Here is a 16416-nt window from a genome sequence, read left to right as displayed (position 1 = left end):
CCACACTTTGCATACATGTCAACCAACCCGTCCCCACCATGACACCCACATCCCACCCAATTTCCTTCACAGCATACCCATGAACCCACCTCCCCAAGCTCACATCCCCAGACTGCGAACAAGCCGAAAGAATCGAACAAAGGCTCACATCATTCAACACAAACCCACACCCAAAAATCATTTCCCTCAAAAGCTCAAAAGCCTCCCTAGTCATCCCATTTTCAACATACCCCACAATCATCACAGTCCAAGCAACCTCATTCCTCTCTGGCATTTCATCGAACGCCTTCCGCCCATTCTCCAAACCCTCCCCTTTCACCACACCTTCCAAGACTACAGTCCAAGACACCACAGTCTTCAACCCCATATAAGCATTGCTGACTCTAACACACCCAGAAACCCCAAGCTTCACCACAAGTGCATGAAGCTGCGTTGTGATCAAGGAGAGAACGATCCTTCTTCGTTGTGGCTCAACGACCCTTCTTCTTCGGCAGGTGGGATCAAAACGGTTGCCAACAACAAAACGGTGCCGGTTGTATCCGAAGAATCCGCAATAGAATCAGGGTGTTGTGCTGAAGGAATTGAATTTATCGAGCTCGTTGAAGCCGGAATCTGGTGAGATTCTGAGTTTGTCTGTAAACAGTAATAATGGTGGAAACAATTTATTCTCTGTTCAGTCTCAGTCGCAGTTTGTATCCGATGAGAACAAGAAGAGGAGATCCCCTACTTCGCGGAGCAGCATTGAGGATGGAATACTGTCTTTTACTTCCGGCGTGATCTTGCCGGCTTCCAATGTGAAGTCCGGTGGTGGCGGAGGTGGAGATTCAGATCATTCGGATTTATTCGGATTTGGAAGCTTCTGTGGTGAAGGAGGCTATTGAGCCGGAGAAGAGGCCGCGAAAGAGAGGGAGGAAGCCGGCAAAATGGAAGGGAGGAGGTGCTGAAGGGTTTCCTGGTTGAACGGCGGCGGAGGAGGTGGTTGTTGTTGCTGTGGTGGCGGTGCTGCGGAGGTGGAGGTGGAGGCGGCGGATTGTGGCGGAGGGAGCCAGAGAGAGGAGAGGTCGGAGGAGCTCATGAAGGCTGATTTTTGTTTTTTCAGAGACAGAGAGATTGGGTCAGGGAGTAGGTTGCATTTGAGTTAACTCAATGCAACGACGCCGTTTCAGTTGCAGGGAGGGGGTTTTGAGTCCCTGCAACAACTTCTACTTACACGTGGCACCTGGAGTTGACAACTCAGCCTCCACCTGACATGTCATCTAGACAATCTGTTGGCAACCGGTCACAGGGGTCGATTTGTCCACTTATGTTGATGGTTGAGGACCTGGTTGAGGTTTCTGGATGATAAAGGTGCGATATGTCCCACTTTAAAATGTTCAGGGGCCGGCCGGAAAGGGTATTTACCCAAAAAATAAAAAATCAAAATTGTTCTTCATCTGCCTTCAGAAACCTTCTCGTTCAGCTATGAAGGTTTCAGTGTTCCTCGTCTTCTCTCCTCTTCCTATCCTCTCTCTTTGTCTCTGTCTCCTGGTCAGGGTTCACCGCCAATGGCACTAGGCCCGCCACCTCCGATGCCGCCTGGGCAATTTGCACCACCCAGGCCCAGTGGTGGGCCTCCACAGCCTTTCCCTGTTCCGCCACAGTTTGGGCAGCAGCCTATGGGTCCTCCACCACCTGGTCAGATGGTGAGAGGGCCTCCTGCTCCGCCAAGGGCGGGGATTCCCGCCCCGTCTCCGCCTCATCCTGGGATGCCTCCTCCACCTGGCAGCGGCGTTCCGGTGTTCGGACCTCCTCGCCCAGGCATGCCTCCTCCACCGAACCCACAAAACCAGCAACAGCAATAGTGGTAATGAACTAGGTAATTTCTTTTTTTTTTCTTCTTCTATTTTGATTTGTTTCTGATAACTAATATAGCTTGTGTCTTATGGTTATCTAGCATAATTTGTGTAGGATTATATTTTTCTTTTTGTTTTTGTCTAAGATTGTGATGTCTTGATGGACGAAGAGCGGTCATAGAAGTTCATGAAATTAAGATACGATGGGAATTTGCAGTTTTGAAATAAAAATGAAATTGTTCATCATGTATTTTGGTATTATGATTTGTAGATATGTTAGAATGCTATCACTAGAAGCAATTAGCTGCAGACAAAGAAGACAGTATTTGGCATATCATAGTCATCTCATAAACAGTTTATGAGTTTACTTTTGGATATAGGGTATAATCCTAATAAATCATTTTGTTAGTTTATGATTGAGTAACAGAAGGAAATCAGTTAGTTGGTATGAAGTTTATTAGTATAATGGTAGCAGCAACTTACATGAGTTTTGTGATAAACCTTTTGTCTTTCACTTGTACCTTTTTATATGTGGGTTTATTTATAGGAAATTTCTATGGATTTTCTTCCTTTGTGTTTGTGATTTGACTGTGAATCCTGCTAATTGAATTAGGTAGCCTTCATTGTCAAACAATTTTGGTTTATTTAAATAATAATGTAGCTAATTTGAACTATCTATGGATGACTTTACTATGAATAAACTATCTATAGATGCTTTTGTTCTCCCCCAAAATGAAATACACTGTCTCTCACTTTTCATAGTTGAGCTGAACCCGTGACCATGTATCTTAGATTTCAGTTTTCATTTTATTCTCTTATTCACTTATCCATAGTCATTGAAGTTGTTATTAATTCCAAGGTCAAACTCGATACCTCCTGCTGAAGATTCTCGTTTATCCTCAAGTCTGGATTCATTCCGTGGTTTTCATGCAGGATTGTAGTCAGCACAACTGTTTAGCTTTATTTTGGGCATTTCAATGCTAGTCAATGGTATTTTGCTAATAAATAACGGAATAAAATTTACTTGGTTAATATTTTTGTCTCTCTGTGGATGACAAATAACAGGAATTTGGATTCTCTAAAGTTTAAATTTCACTTTAGAGGGTAAAATGTGATCTCTCACTATTTATTTCATAAGTGGGGCCAAGAAAAAATATGAGAGAGAAACCATTCAATAATGAGAGATTACACTTTACTCTCTAAAGTGAAAATTGAAAATTCAGAGGATCCAAATTCAATAACAAAATCAAAAGAGAAGGAGAGGGAGGGAGTGGGGGGGAAGATAATTAGAATAACTTAGTATACTTCTGTCACATATGTTCCCGTTTTCTGTCGAATATATTTCATTGCCTTGCATAAAACAGATTTTCAGAACAAGCATGTTTTGTAGGATGTGATTAAATTTGTCACATCTATTTGGTATAAAGCTAATGTTCTTTTTAGAGGACTTTCCCACTTAAACATGTTGAGATTTGTAAGCTGCACGTCATAGAAAGCACTTTAAATCCCCCTCTCTCCCTCTCCTTTTTTTTCCCATGATCTTCCATAGAGGATCTCTTACCATCCATTTCCTTTTATTATCTTCTCTCGTTCTTAATCATATTCTTTTTTATAGAAAAATGCATTTCATTAATCAAATAATAGAAATTATTGAAGCTGAATTAACTGATTGACCCCTTAGACTATATATTTGGAATATAAATTAAAGAGTGATTCTAGGTAACCAACTTTTTTGGCCAACATCAGCCAACTTTTTTAAAATTATTTTGTTTATCTTAAAATCTAGATGCTAACTCGTAAATCTTTAACCTTAAATCCTAAATTATAAACCTAAACACTAATGTTGGCTAACTAAAAGGTGGTTCTCTATACTTTCGTTAAATTAAAACATGATACAGATTGTATGTATCGTATGTTTTGTTTATCTCATTTTGGTTGGGTACTTTTACATGAGTTGAATAATTTGGTATTAATATTATTATACGAGTAGTACATTCTATTCATTCTATATACCAAAAGTATTAACCACTAGTTAGAAGTGGGGCTGTCACCTGGTGTTCTCCGTGACCAATCTATTCTTTAATTGTACGGTCATATCCATTGAATTATGTGCCTCTGATTTTTTCTATCTACATTTTCAGCAACCTTTATTTTTTGCTGACATGTTAACATTACTTTCAGCCAGTTCACTGGTTATTGTAGAATCTGTGGGCTAAATTTTTTATGAAGAAATCCATTTTTTTGTATGGTCACTAGTTACAACTAATTTATTAAATCTTTAACTTGGATTTGTATTAGCATCTTGTAGTTCATTTTTGTCTTATCTGCTCTGACCTATGGTTAACTAGCATCCCTCATTTTTTCTCTACTAAACAGAGATGTTTAAATTACTGTGCAGCTAAATTCGAGTTGTTATTGTTGGTGCTCTGAAGAATTGAAGATTTGGACCTTGGACATGTGCATGTTGCAAACCATCTTGTAGTTAAGCGATGATTGTTGCTTGTACAACCTAGATCATTCTCTTGTTAGGGAATTTTTTAAAATGTGTTGATGAGAAGTTATATGTTAGAAAATCATGTTTTCGGGGAGGTTATGCTATTGCAGCCTGAGCATTAGACTTATAAATCAATTGTGTAGATTGTCAAGAAAGGAACAAAAATATGATGCCGGATTGCAAAGACAGTGTACTGATTTGTGAGTGTAGGACCGATCTGTGACCCCCATATATTTCCGATTACATAATATACTTATGACTTGGGTAATGTTGAGCAATACAAGAAATAGAAAGCCTAAGATCATTATGAAACTATACTTACTTTTAAATCATGTGAAAGTTTTAAATTTTCTTCAAGATCGCTTTTTCTTTTGGCCAACTCATTAGATGCAGCTGTGATGGCTTCATTTTGCTTGTCATTGACTGCCTAATAAACAAAAAATATGTGAATTTGGGAATTGTAGTTCAACAAACTGCTGAAAGATAACCATAAATAACAAAGACATCAATAGTGATTTACTGAGTGAAACATAATAGAATAGTGAAAGACACACATATGAGCTGAGTAACTTTACCTTTTTTCCCTGATCAGGCAGCATATTCAAAACTGAGCATAAATGAACTTTTAATTATTTAAATAAAAACTGCATCAACCAGCCCCTTCTCTCGGGTATAATCCAAATCACTCGAACTCCCACTTCCACTTCAAAATCCCAGAAAAAAGGGAAAACCCCACTTGCACTAGAACTCCCACATCAAGAGGGAATGATCAAAATGTAAAGAAATATCCCTCAGAGCTAATAAATAAATAAGATAAAATATAAGCACATGAATCCAAAAATTGCAATTAACATGAGAAAAGCATGGATTGCATGTACAGAGGCAGCATCAAACTTAATTTCACAAGTACAGTTCAGCAGGGCAGCAGGTAGAATCAGGTCACATGAAACAGAAACAACACAGCAATGATCACACCAACATCATTCAGCAAACAAGCAGTATTAAGCCATGTTGGATAATCAAGAACGGAGCAATTATCAGGCCTAGAATCCTCTAACCACAACCTAGCTACCTAACAGCATATATATCTAGCTATCCTAACAAACATAATTAATCAGCAATCTAACTAAAAATAACAACAGAATTAATAAAAGAAAGTAAAGAAACAGAGCAGGAAGCAGGGATGAGGCAGGGACCTGGAATGTAGCAGAGACAGACTGGGAAATGGAAAGGGGAAGAAGAGCAGAAGTAGTGCCGCCCAGAGTTGGTGGTGGCCGGCTGAGCTCGCGGCGGCGCATAGAGCGGCGCGAACGGCGAAACGATGCAGGGCAGAGAGATTCAGCTTCTCTCTGTGGCAGTGACGAGAGCTGGGGAGGGCAGAAGCGTTCGAAGGGAAGAGGAGAGGCGAGAAGAGAAGAGGGAAGGTAAGAATGGTGGTCAGCTTGCCGGACGGTGGGTCGCCGAACGGAGAGAACGGAGAGAGAGGAGCGGTGAGAGGGGGGTGAGAAGAGAGAAGAAAAATAGGTAGAGAGGGAGGTGACTAATTTAGGGTTCAGCAGCTTCGTTTAGTTTAGTCTTTCCTTCTTTTTTCTTCTTTTCTTCTTTTTTTTTTTAAAGAGACAAAACGACGCAGTTTAGGGGTATTACTTTCAAACCAAAAATCCGCTAAAAAATCGGAAGGTTTTGTCGGTTCACCGGTTAACCGTCGGTTCGACCGGTTTTTATTGATTTTTTGTCAAGCGGTTTCTGACCTTATTCGAATCGGTTAGGTGACCGGATCTCGATTATTCTGGTTGAACCGGCCGGTCCGGTTCGATTTTTTAGAACCATGGTTACGTTCCTCTAACCAACGACACCGTTTTGAGCAAATTTTAGAAAATCGGTCGAGTCCTGGTTCGGTTCGACTGGCCGGTTCTCGACCGATTCGACGGTCCAACGACGGTTTCTAAATCTTTCGGTTTTGATATATGACCGATTCATTTTTTATACCGGTTCACAGTTCGAACTGGTTTTCAGAATTTTAGTCCGGACCGCTTTTCCCCTCGGTTCACGATTTGACCGGTTCGACCAGTCGATTCGAACCGTTTTCAAAACTGCGTTTTTTCCTTATTCCAAAAATCTGGCCAGGTGACAGTTCGGTTCGACCGACCAGTTCTTGGCTGGTTCGACGGTTCAATTGCGGTTTTTTAAATTGGGGGTGTTAACATTTGTCCGAGTTGTTTTTTGTAGCGGTTCAAGGTTCAACCAGTTCAACCGGCCGGTCCGAACCGATTTTCAGAAGATAGATTATAACCATTCTCTCCTATTGTTTTTATTTTAAAATGCTTAATATATTTTAGTATCAAATTTTCAATTCAGCTTACAATACAGAAGTGGTTCAAGGAATCTAAATGCTAGAGTGAAAATTAAGCTTCATCTAAATTCAACTAAAATCGAACGAAAGACAGAAACATTAATTTTCAACAAGAGTCCATAAAAAATATAGTGCATAATAATTTTTTAAGTAAAAGAGATGAAACTAACAAGTCTTAGTAGTTAATATAAACTAAACATGACTACATGACAATTACAATTATTTAATTTTTGTTTGACTCATTTTGTTTATACTTATTGTAATTCCTAGTAGCAGATTCAATGACATTACGCAGCATCAAGTTGTGGGGCCTTAGAATCAAATCCAACGCAAGTTGCATCCTTGTACCATCATTAACCTGAAAAATATAAATATTTTAGGTTACCAACAAAACCATATACATTAGCAATTGAAGTACTATTTTTTTTTCAGCAAAAGAAAATTACATTTATTGTATAACTATATGTCTTCCTATAGTTTGTCATCCAGGTTGCCATCCATACCCCACAATCATTACTGTGTTAAATAAGACGCGATTAGCTTATGCAGATAAAAATTTAAAAGAGGAAAACACAAATACAGATATTCCTTACGAGCCAGGAGCTTGTTCTCCTATTTCTAGTATATCCACAAATGCAAAATCAAGTATCCTTGGCTTGAACGGAGTGTTGTATTTATAGAACGAGTCATACTTGAGCATATCTTCCAGATATTTTGCCTATTTATATAGAAAAAAAATTAAATAAAGGACGATATTTGAAACCTAAAAAAATGTCATAAAAGTGAAAATGAAAAAAGTTAATTTACCAGCTTTACTATACTCGATCTCTTTTGCTCTTTATCTGTAGCAATCGGTAGGGAGTCTAGCAGAATTGTTTGATGATTGCACAAATAAAAAACAACCAGATACCAATGTGTGTTGTTCTCGTTGACAGGTAAAAAAATCTAGCACAAACTTTCACGTATTAGAATAGTACTAGATACAATTTTTTTTTAAATAAAAGGTATAGATCAGTTCATAAAGATAAATGCCAAAGTGTATAGGTAGTTGGTGATATGTTATGCTTTCTTATTCAATGACTACTTGTTATGTTGATACCTCAACTTGGAAACAACACTAGATCCCGTTTATGGCTTGCTCAGCAAGAAGAATCTGTTGCTAAGAGAGCTCTTTTACAATAGATGAACGCAACGCTGCCTAAGATTAAACCGAAAAGGTCATCTTGCAAGGTTCAGGTTCAGGTTCATGTTCAGTTAGCATAATACCACAGAATGATCAACATTTTCTATCTCAACATTTTTTTGAAATTGATAATCCTTTATCTCCTGACATTTTTAAATTAGAATCTGAGGTGTTAAGTGATCATGTTAACCCTCAAAGTCAAAATTTAATATTTAGATATTTCTTTTTACTATTTAACTTTTGAGTTTGTATTTTGATAAGATCGTATGAATTTGGTTGATAATTTTTTGTGTAGTGTTTTAAATTTGGAAGATATTTTAAGATGTTTATTTATAATTTATTTATTATTTTATTCTATAGCAGTTTTTCCGGTTGAATCATCGGTTGGACCGGTTGAATCAATAAACCAATAAACCAGTGACTAGAACGGTTTGATGATCGATGTGGTTTTTAGAACCTTATTTACAAGTATAAAATAACAATTGTTAGACCAGCCCTATGCCAGTAATTAACAGTTGTTAGACCAGCCCGGCTTTTGGAGTGTTACCGGTTCAAAACGAAAGGCCTCCAAACGCCGTCGTTTTTATTTCTTCATTAAAAAAAAAAAAAAACAGATTCAGAAATCAAAACCCCTCTTCGATAGATACCCTTTGGCCCTTTCTCCCTCTGAAAACTTGGAAAGAAGTATAGAACTCAAAAACCCAACCCTAAACCCTCTTCGATACCCAGCCACCATCCCACTTTCATCGCCGAACCCTTGCCGCCGGGTGGAACTGCCGTTGTCGCCATCACTTCTCATTCTTCCGTCGCCGCCACTTCCCTTCCTCCCTCGCCGCCGGTAAGCACTGCTGCTTCAATATATTTTTGCTTGTTTTGTAATAATGCTGATTCTGAGTTGCTGAGATAATGATACTGAATTAATGATTTTGTTAATTTTTGCTTATTCTGAGTTGCTTATTTTCTGAAATAATATTGTTGCTGGATTTCTGATTTCTAATTTCATGAGTTAATTTTATTGATGGTTAATTTATTTAATTTGTTGAATGCTGGTGCGATTCTAAATTCAATTTAATTTTCATTCTGAGTTTGGAATTGGATTCAATTTAGTTTTTGTTGCTTATGTGTTGAAAAAGTGGCATTATTCTTTACAATAAACGGTACCTGAAGCCTGCAGTGCGATGAGTGAATCCATGTTTATGGCTGCTGCGTTAAACCCTCCCAAAACCCCCTTCAAAATCAACCTCACACCCGTTCTTCCGCCTCCCCCAACCTCCTCCGCACTCACTTTCAAACCAAACAACAACTTCCCCACACTCTCCGCCGCCGCACAACCACAACAACAAGAACACGCCGCTCTGCTCGACACTCTTCGCAACAGCACACGCAAGAACCAAGTGCTCCAATCCATCAGAACCACCTCCCCCTTCAACTGCCTCTCCGAAACAAATCTTCACCATACGGTTCTCGCCCTCACCTCCAAAACCAGGGGAAAGGTGCATATTTCCTTCTTTAATCCCTCTCCAATTTATCTACTCATTAATACAAATGAATGGAAGTCGAGATTTCTAGTAAAATTGCAACAGTAATATAAAAGCAGAAAACATTGTACTAAAAAAAAGCATTTGAAAAATTGATGAATTTGGTTACATGTGGTCTTATGGCACAGGTTAGAGACATATATGATAGTGGAGAGTACCTTGTTTTGGTTACTACTGATCGCCAGAGTGCATTTGATAGAATCCTTGCTTCAATTCCCTTCAAGGGACAGGTTTTGTGTTCTTATTCTCTAACCTTGTTCTTTGTATGAACAGTTTACTTGGTTGATCATGGATCACACTCAATGTTCTTTATTCCCACTTGCAGGTTCTTAACCAGACAAGCTTGTGGTGGTTTGAGAGAACCCAGCATATAACTGCTAATGCCGTTGTGTCCACTCCTGATCCTAATGTTACCATAGCAAAGAAATGTTCTGTTTTCCCTGTTGAGTTTGTTGGTGAGTATTTTGTTAGTTGGTATTTCGGATTGGTGCTTGCATACACATTTTATCAAATGATTTCAATGGCTATGAATTGGCATATATTGGTATAGGTTGTGGAGGAGGAGTTAGTTTGCTGGAAATGATAGCTTGAAAAGTACGATAGAAATAGAATATATTCAATTCTGTATTCTATAGACCCCTTTCTGAGGATATATTTAAAACTTACAAGCAGCAGAAATTCTACCAAGAAGTGTTTTTTTAAATAAAAGAAATTATATAAATAAAGCTTAAAACCAAAAGACAGATGAACATTTAACTCTCATAGAAATCATGCTTGGTCTTTGCCAATTGCGCCATGTATTTAACTTGTATACTTGTCAACCAAACCGATGTCTTTGGCACACATTGTTACTGAATAATGAATGATGAATATTTCATTAACTTATGTCACATTGCTCTGGATCTTTCTTTCTTCTTATACTCTCTCTCTTCACATGAAGTCTCAGGGAATATTGCTCTGCCTCTTTGCTTGGTAATATGACTATGATCAATCATCTTTGTAGTTTAGGGAATTTTTTTATCTTAATTTTTAAGGTTAAATAGGCATATTTTGAAGGATAGCAAAGCCATCCTTCTTTTTCGGGTATTGATATCAAAGTCATCTTTATCCAATTAGTTTTCCTTTTGGATTAACAAATTAATTGAGAAGACAAAAAGATGGAAGGAGATTCAGTGAAGTTAATAGGATTTTGGGGTAGTCCAGCTGTTCTAAGAGTGAAGTGGGCACTAGCAGTTAAAGGAATAGAGTGCCAATATGTGGAAGAAGATCTCAGCAACAAGAGTGACATGCTCCTTAAATACAACCCTGTCTACAAAAAGGTACCTGTTCTTGTGCACCAGGGTAAGCCCCTTGCTGAATCACTGCTCATTCTTGATTATATTGATGAGACTTGGAAGCAAAACCCTCTTCTTCATTCTCCTTATGAAAGGGCCCAGGCAAGATTCTGGTCCAAATTCGTTGATGACAAGGTAAGAGAGTTGCAGCACCATATTTAGTATCAATCATTTATAGAACTGAGAAAAATGGTCTTAGAGACTATTATGAATTATCAAATCCTCTGAATCATTTAGTTACTAAAAACACTGAAAGCATTTATTTTTAGTAAAGATATATTCAGACACAAAATATAGAATTTTTCTGTGTGTGCTATGGAGAGCAGATAAATGCTCTTACTCTTGACTATTTATTGTCTTAGTTTGATGTTAGTTTTTTTTTTTATTAATATTTTTATTTTACCTGTAATGCTAATGTGCAAGACAATTAATTAATGAGTGCAAGAATAATGATTTACTCTCCATACAGTTAAGAATAACTCCAAAATATAGAGACAAAAATATGACATAAAATTGTGTCTGTCTTTATTACTAGATTTTAGACATATTACAAATTGCACAAATTTCTATTAATAAGTGGTTATAATTAAATGTGGAGTCAAAATGTGTACATCACAGAGATGATAGAATTTCTTATTACAAATGAAGGGTAATTTTAAAAAATGTTACGTATTTGTTCATGAAAAATCAGCTTTATGTATTTGTGTATAAATAAAAATATATATATATATATTATTATCAGTCTAAAATCCGCCCAAGCATTTTGAACACATCTGATGCACCATGTAATTAAGATCGGGGGAGTGCGCTGGGATGCTTGAGAAGCTGATGCTAGCTCAGGCTCAAGAGTGCGTCTTTGAGAACGGTATCGCCAAAGGAAGCACACCAGGTGTTTGTTCCAAGATCTCTAGGCAGGTCCGTTCAGTTTTTGGTTTTGCTGTTTTTGCTTTGATTGAACTTCTGAAATTCTAATTGATTTTGTTTTAGGAATATAAGCTGATGAAGCTAATTAATTGAACTTGTAATTGGATGCTGTAGGTTGGGCTGTATTATGAGGAAGCTTTAGCTGCATTGAATGTTGCACCTTTAAACACACATTTTGATAAATCGTGGATAGCGCATGTCCAGCTGAAATCGGCTTTGTTCTATGCTGAAGCTTGCTTTAGGTATGGATTGGAGCTACATGAAAAAGAAGAAATAGCAGAGGAGATTGAACGACTCAGGAGTGCCATTAACGTGCTAACTGAGGCGAAGAAAAATTCAAAGGGTGCTGCAGCACAGATTCTTGATGCAATTGGCAAATTAGAGGCCAATATTAACCAAAACCTGGAAAGGGCTGTCAAGGAGAACGACAGGGTTTACCTCATGAGAGTTCCTTCTCCCAGTTCCCTACCACCTCTTGCAGCATTTTCTATGGTGAAGCCAATGGCAATGAGTGAGGTGCTGGATGCAAGCAAAGAGAAGATGTTTGCTAGCCTTGTACCTGACAGTAGTACAAAGGCCCTCTCCAGGTATACTGAAATGGTAGATGACATTATGAGAATGCAGGCTGAGAAGCTACAGCAAGCTAGTGAGCTAACACGAGTTAGGCTCAAGGAAATGGAACTTCCGGATTCTATTCTTGCTTTGGAAGGAAATTTTACTCTTCCAACAAGTCTCAAAAGAAGATGTGGAGGCCGTGCAGATCAGTGGGGGACCTGCTGGCTTGGAAGCAGAGTTACAGCAACTGAGGGACCTAAGGAGGGTGAATCAAGAATTATTGGTCCAGACTGAGGAGCTGTTGCAAAAGGAAGCAAGAGAAGATTCTCAATTTAGAAGCCAGTTTGGGACAAAATGGACTAGACCTCAATCAAGCACTTTGACAAAGAACTTGCAGGATAGGCTGAACAGGTTTGCAGGTAACTTGAAGCAAGCTGCTGAAAGTGATGGTCGAATTGAGCGTTCGGTTAGAGAAAATTCGGCATTCATGTCAATCCTTGATGCCCGCCCGGTAAATTGTTGTACTATTTGTTATGATTCATTTGGCTCTTGGTGTGGCTAGGACATGTTGCTCAGTCATTGAACTTCCTATGCACTTTACCAGATTGAATCCGCACTTCCAACCTTGGCAAGGCCGATTATGTCTTTAGATCAAAATGAAGATGCTATTGTGGGATCTCTCAAGCAGAGCCTGGTTAGTTGCTGTTTTTGGTCCTGTTATGGTTATTTTATGATTGTGTATTATGATTTTCAAAGAATAAGATTCACTACCAGTTCTTGAATCAATAATTTATATGACTGTTATTTTTCTCTTAGAATTTTCTGGTATATGTGACAAATTTTTTGCTATATTGACAATTTCAGTAATATTTTTGTTTTACAGTCCTTCAGTTCATCCTATCTGTGTCATATTGTGGGACAATGTACTGAGCACTGAATAGCTTTCTTCCAAGTACAGTCGTAATTAAGAAACCTTACTAAAGCTAGAAAATTCAGGAGGAAAATTTGAGATGTGAAATTGAATGGAGTATTGATTAGAGTTAGCAGTAGGAAAAGGGATTTCAGTTTACAAAAGGAATATTAGTAATATATGTTCTAATTGTTTCATAGGCATTAGATGTGTTTATAATTCTTATCAAATTTTGTGCTCGCTATTTCAGAGGCAACTAGAAACTCTTGGTGCCCAAAGGGCTGGTCTTGAAGACATGCTTAAAGAGATGAAAAGAAAGGTACACCTGATTAGGATGCTTCTTGTGGAATTTTTTCCATCCTATGTAATCCGTGATTCATGAATCTGTAACGTACTATTTATCTTTGCTTATATTTCTAAAAATATCTTCAGGATGATATATTACCAAAGTTGATGACATCCACTGGCTCTCATGAGGATCTCTTTAAGAAGGAAATAGCAAAATATGACCATATTTGTGAAGAAATAGCTCAAATATTGAGGCACAGGAGCAACTGTTGATGCAGATCCAGGTATTGCATTATGTGCGCTCGCTTAAAAAGAATTGATGCATATTAGAACTTTCTAAGAGAAATATTTCCCAAACTGTCTTGGTGGTTTTTTTTTTAATACAAAATTTTCTGGGGTTCCTTTTTTACTTACTACATTGATTATTGTGAGCAAGCAACAATCTTCAATCATGTGATTCTAACAACCGTTTGCTTCTGTTTACAGGCTCAGAATGATGAATTCTCGGCTCTCTTCAATCTTGAAGACTATAAAGGTATATCGTATTTGGTTGTTCCCCTCAATATTGAATCTGATTTTAATGTACACAAAACTGAATATTAACCAGCAACAGAAAATTGTTTAAACTGATGCAACATTAATTAATGGACCTTCTTTTCTATTTCAGTGGTAATAGTTGAAATGGCTCTTATTATTTCATACAGAATGCTACCCTTTCCTTTTTTTTTTTTTGGTGTAGTCACCCTACTTGTCTGATGGTTGATCTTTTCATGGTTTCCTTATAATATCTCAGCTTCACGTGAAAAATGCTATAAGCAGATTGAAGCTGCCATAGCCAAGTTTCGAGAGATAAAAGACAACATTAATGAAGGGTTAAAATTCTATGTTACTCTGCAGGTTAGAACTTATCAACTATGTGTTGATTGAATTCTATTATGCAAGAAATTATCTGAGTATGATTAAATATATGGTTGAAAACAAGTACTTGCTATTTATGCAAATTTCTGTTCGATAGGATGCGATCACAAATGTAAAGCAGCAGAGCAATGACTTCGTAATGACAAGGAACATCCAGTGCAGAGAAATGATTGAAGATGTTCAAAGACAAGTGGCTGGTCTGAGTTTCCAAGATAAAAACTCAGGTGCTTTTAGTAGTAGCTACCCACCAGTTGGAAGCCAAAACCAAAGACCCAGTACACAACAAACAGATCCTCGTCCCCAAACACCTTATTATCAACCACCTGAGCAGCCTCCGGTTTCTTCCTACGGACATCCCCCTCCCTCATATGGTTCAGCAGCGCATCAGCCTCCACCTCCATACCACATTCCACCAACATCTGCCGCTCCATACCAACCCCATCAGGTTCATCAGCAGGCACCAGCAGAGTATGGCCAACCTGCATATCCTGGATGGCGTGGTCCATACTATAATGCGCCGGCTCAGCAACCTGGTTCTGTTCCCAGGCCTCCATATACCGTTCCATCTCCATACCCTCCACCTCATCAAGGTGGATACTATAAGCAGCAATAGTATTATCCAACCGTCTTCTATAATAAGAGAGATTATTCTTTCCGTCAGCTATCTCCTCAACAAATTGGATTTAGATATAACTGTTATCTTGAAGCTTTAGACCAGCGTGGAGAATTGGTATGTACTTTTTGGGTCGTTTCTGGATTTGTATTTTGTTAGTTTGCATTGTAATTGGTTTGTGAATAGTTTATACAAAAAATGTTGTAAGTACAGTTGGTTTATTTCCAATTTTCTACTTTATGCAGAGTGGGGTTCCCCCATCTATACATGCCAACTCGTCAGAAAACATATACTTGTATCACTACATATTCAAAGATTTCTTACCCTCTTTTATGGTGATGAGTAGTATCATGTTCGGGATTGTTTGTCTCTAAAAGAATGTACTATGTGGATTGTCCCTTGTGAACTTTTATGTTGTATATTTCCGTAAACTCAACAAAGGAAATTGTTGGATCGTAAGATGCACAAGAAATACAAGGGAATTAAAAAAGAAATTATGTTGTTAAGGCCTAAGGGGAACATCTTATTTGAACCCTGTTTAATAAAAAATTCATCTGGTTCTTGAGGTTAAAGAAAACTTGTGCAGCATCACGCCATGAATATTTTGGTACTTGTGGATAGTCAAATATTTGTTTCTATCCTAGTTGTTTCTGAGTGCCAAATTCTTGGCGAAAACGGGGACGAAATTTATGCATGTGTCAAATTTTAAATGGAGACACAATGCAGACATAAGACTTTAATCAAAAGTCCAAAGCCAATGGATTGAGATTCTTTGTCCCTATTTTCTATCCCTTTCCATTTTCTCCACTCATAATTTGACACCCCAAGAACACAGTTTAGAAATCTCAAAATTGATGAGAACTATTAGGTGTAACATTTCTTCCAAGAGTAAAAGGAAATATACTATGATGCTAACAGAACCGTGAATCAGTGATGATAATAACATTATATTCCTTGGGCATAGATAAAATTGAGAAGAAAAAGCATGGGAGATATAAGGTTTTAGAAAGTTATGCCAATCTATGCCCATAGCATTAAAACCACTTGTAAAATGTATACAGATACCCGCTAAAAAGCACAACAACAGAGATTATAGTTATCATTCACTTCTCAAGCACCATAACTTCTTCCCTAGACGCAGATCCCATGACTTTGAATAACCATTAATTAATATTATTACACTACAATCGAGCATTCTCTTGGCAAATCGATGCGAAGCCTTGTATAGGAGCCAGTAAAATAAGCAAGCAGATAACATGAAATAACAAAGAAGACTTAAAGACCCGTATCAATGAGATAATCACCCAGCCTTTCAACAATCATGTTGCACTGCCCTGGAGTCATCGGCTCATCGTAGATTCCGATGATCAGCGCCTGATTCGTCTTCTTAATGGTAACACCACCAGGACCCTGCATGACAAGGACAAGCTGAGATTTTAACAACCAATGACCAAAACCAGCATCAAGGTAACAA

General features: G+C 38.0%; 3 protein-coding genes across 5 annotated transcripts; all 3 read left to right on the top strand.

Annotated features, from left to right (window-relative positions):
* Positions 1-8503: 8503 nt before the first annotated feature.
* LOC130940937 (phosphoribosylaminoimidazole-succinocarboxamide synthase, chloroplastic-like) lies at positions 8504-10561 on the top strand. 3 transcript variants are annotated; one of them, XM_057869231.1, is made up of 5 exons: positions 8513-8700; positions 9030-9355; positions 9529-9630; positions 9726-9855; positions 9951-10561. In XM_057869231.1, exons 2-5 carry the CDS (start codon positions 9041-9043, stop codon positions 9989-9991), a joined length of 588 nt encoding a protein of 195 aa, XP_057725214.1. In that variant the 5' UTR covers positions 8513-8700; positions 9030-9040; the 3' UTR covers positions 9992-10561. The 3 variants fall into 3 exon arrangements, with proteins under 3 accessions (XP_057725213.1, XP_057725214.1, XP_057725212.1); XM_057869230.1 differs by having other exon boundaries at positions 8504-8700; positions 8996-9355; positions 9726-10561; XM_057869229.1 differs by having other exon boundaries at positions 9726-10561.
* On the top strand, positions 10558-10896 carry LOC130939369 (probable glutathione S-transferase). Its single transcript, XM_057867479.1, has one exon. The coding sequence runs from the start codon at positions 10558-10560 to the stop codon at positions 10894-10896; it is 339 nt and encodes a 112-aa protein (XP_057723462.1).
* On the top strand, positions 10647-15436 carry LOC130940936 (vacuolar-sorting protein BRO1-like). Its single transcript, XM_057869228.1, is given in 11 exon segments — positions 10647-10869; positions 11477-11649; positions 11773-12393; positions 12395-12724; positions 12818-12907; positions 13374-13442; positions 13556-13652; positions 13655-13695; positions 13898-13946; positions 14205-14308; positions 14427-15436. Coding segments are annotated over 10 exon segments (2019 nt in total). The 5' UTR covers positions 10647-10869; positions 11477-11547; the 3' UTR covers positions 14943-15436.
* Positions 15437-16416: the final 980 nt, after the last annotated feature.

This window comes from Arachis stenosperma, chromosome 7, assembly GCF_014773155.1.
Source record: "Arachis stenosperma cultivar V10309 chromosome 7, arast.V10309.gnm1.PFL2, whole genome shotgun sequence".
In the NCBI taxonomy this organism is placed as follows: domain Eukaryota; kingdom Viridiplantae; phylum Streptophyta; class Magnoliopsida; order Fabales; family Fabaceae; genus Arachis; species Arachis stenosperma.
This window is presented reverse-complemented; position numbering and strand designations above follow the sequence as displayed.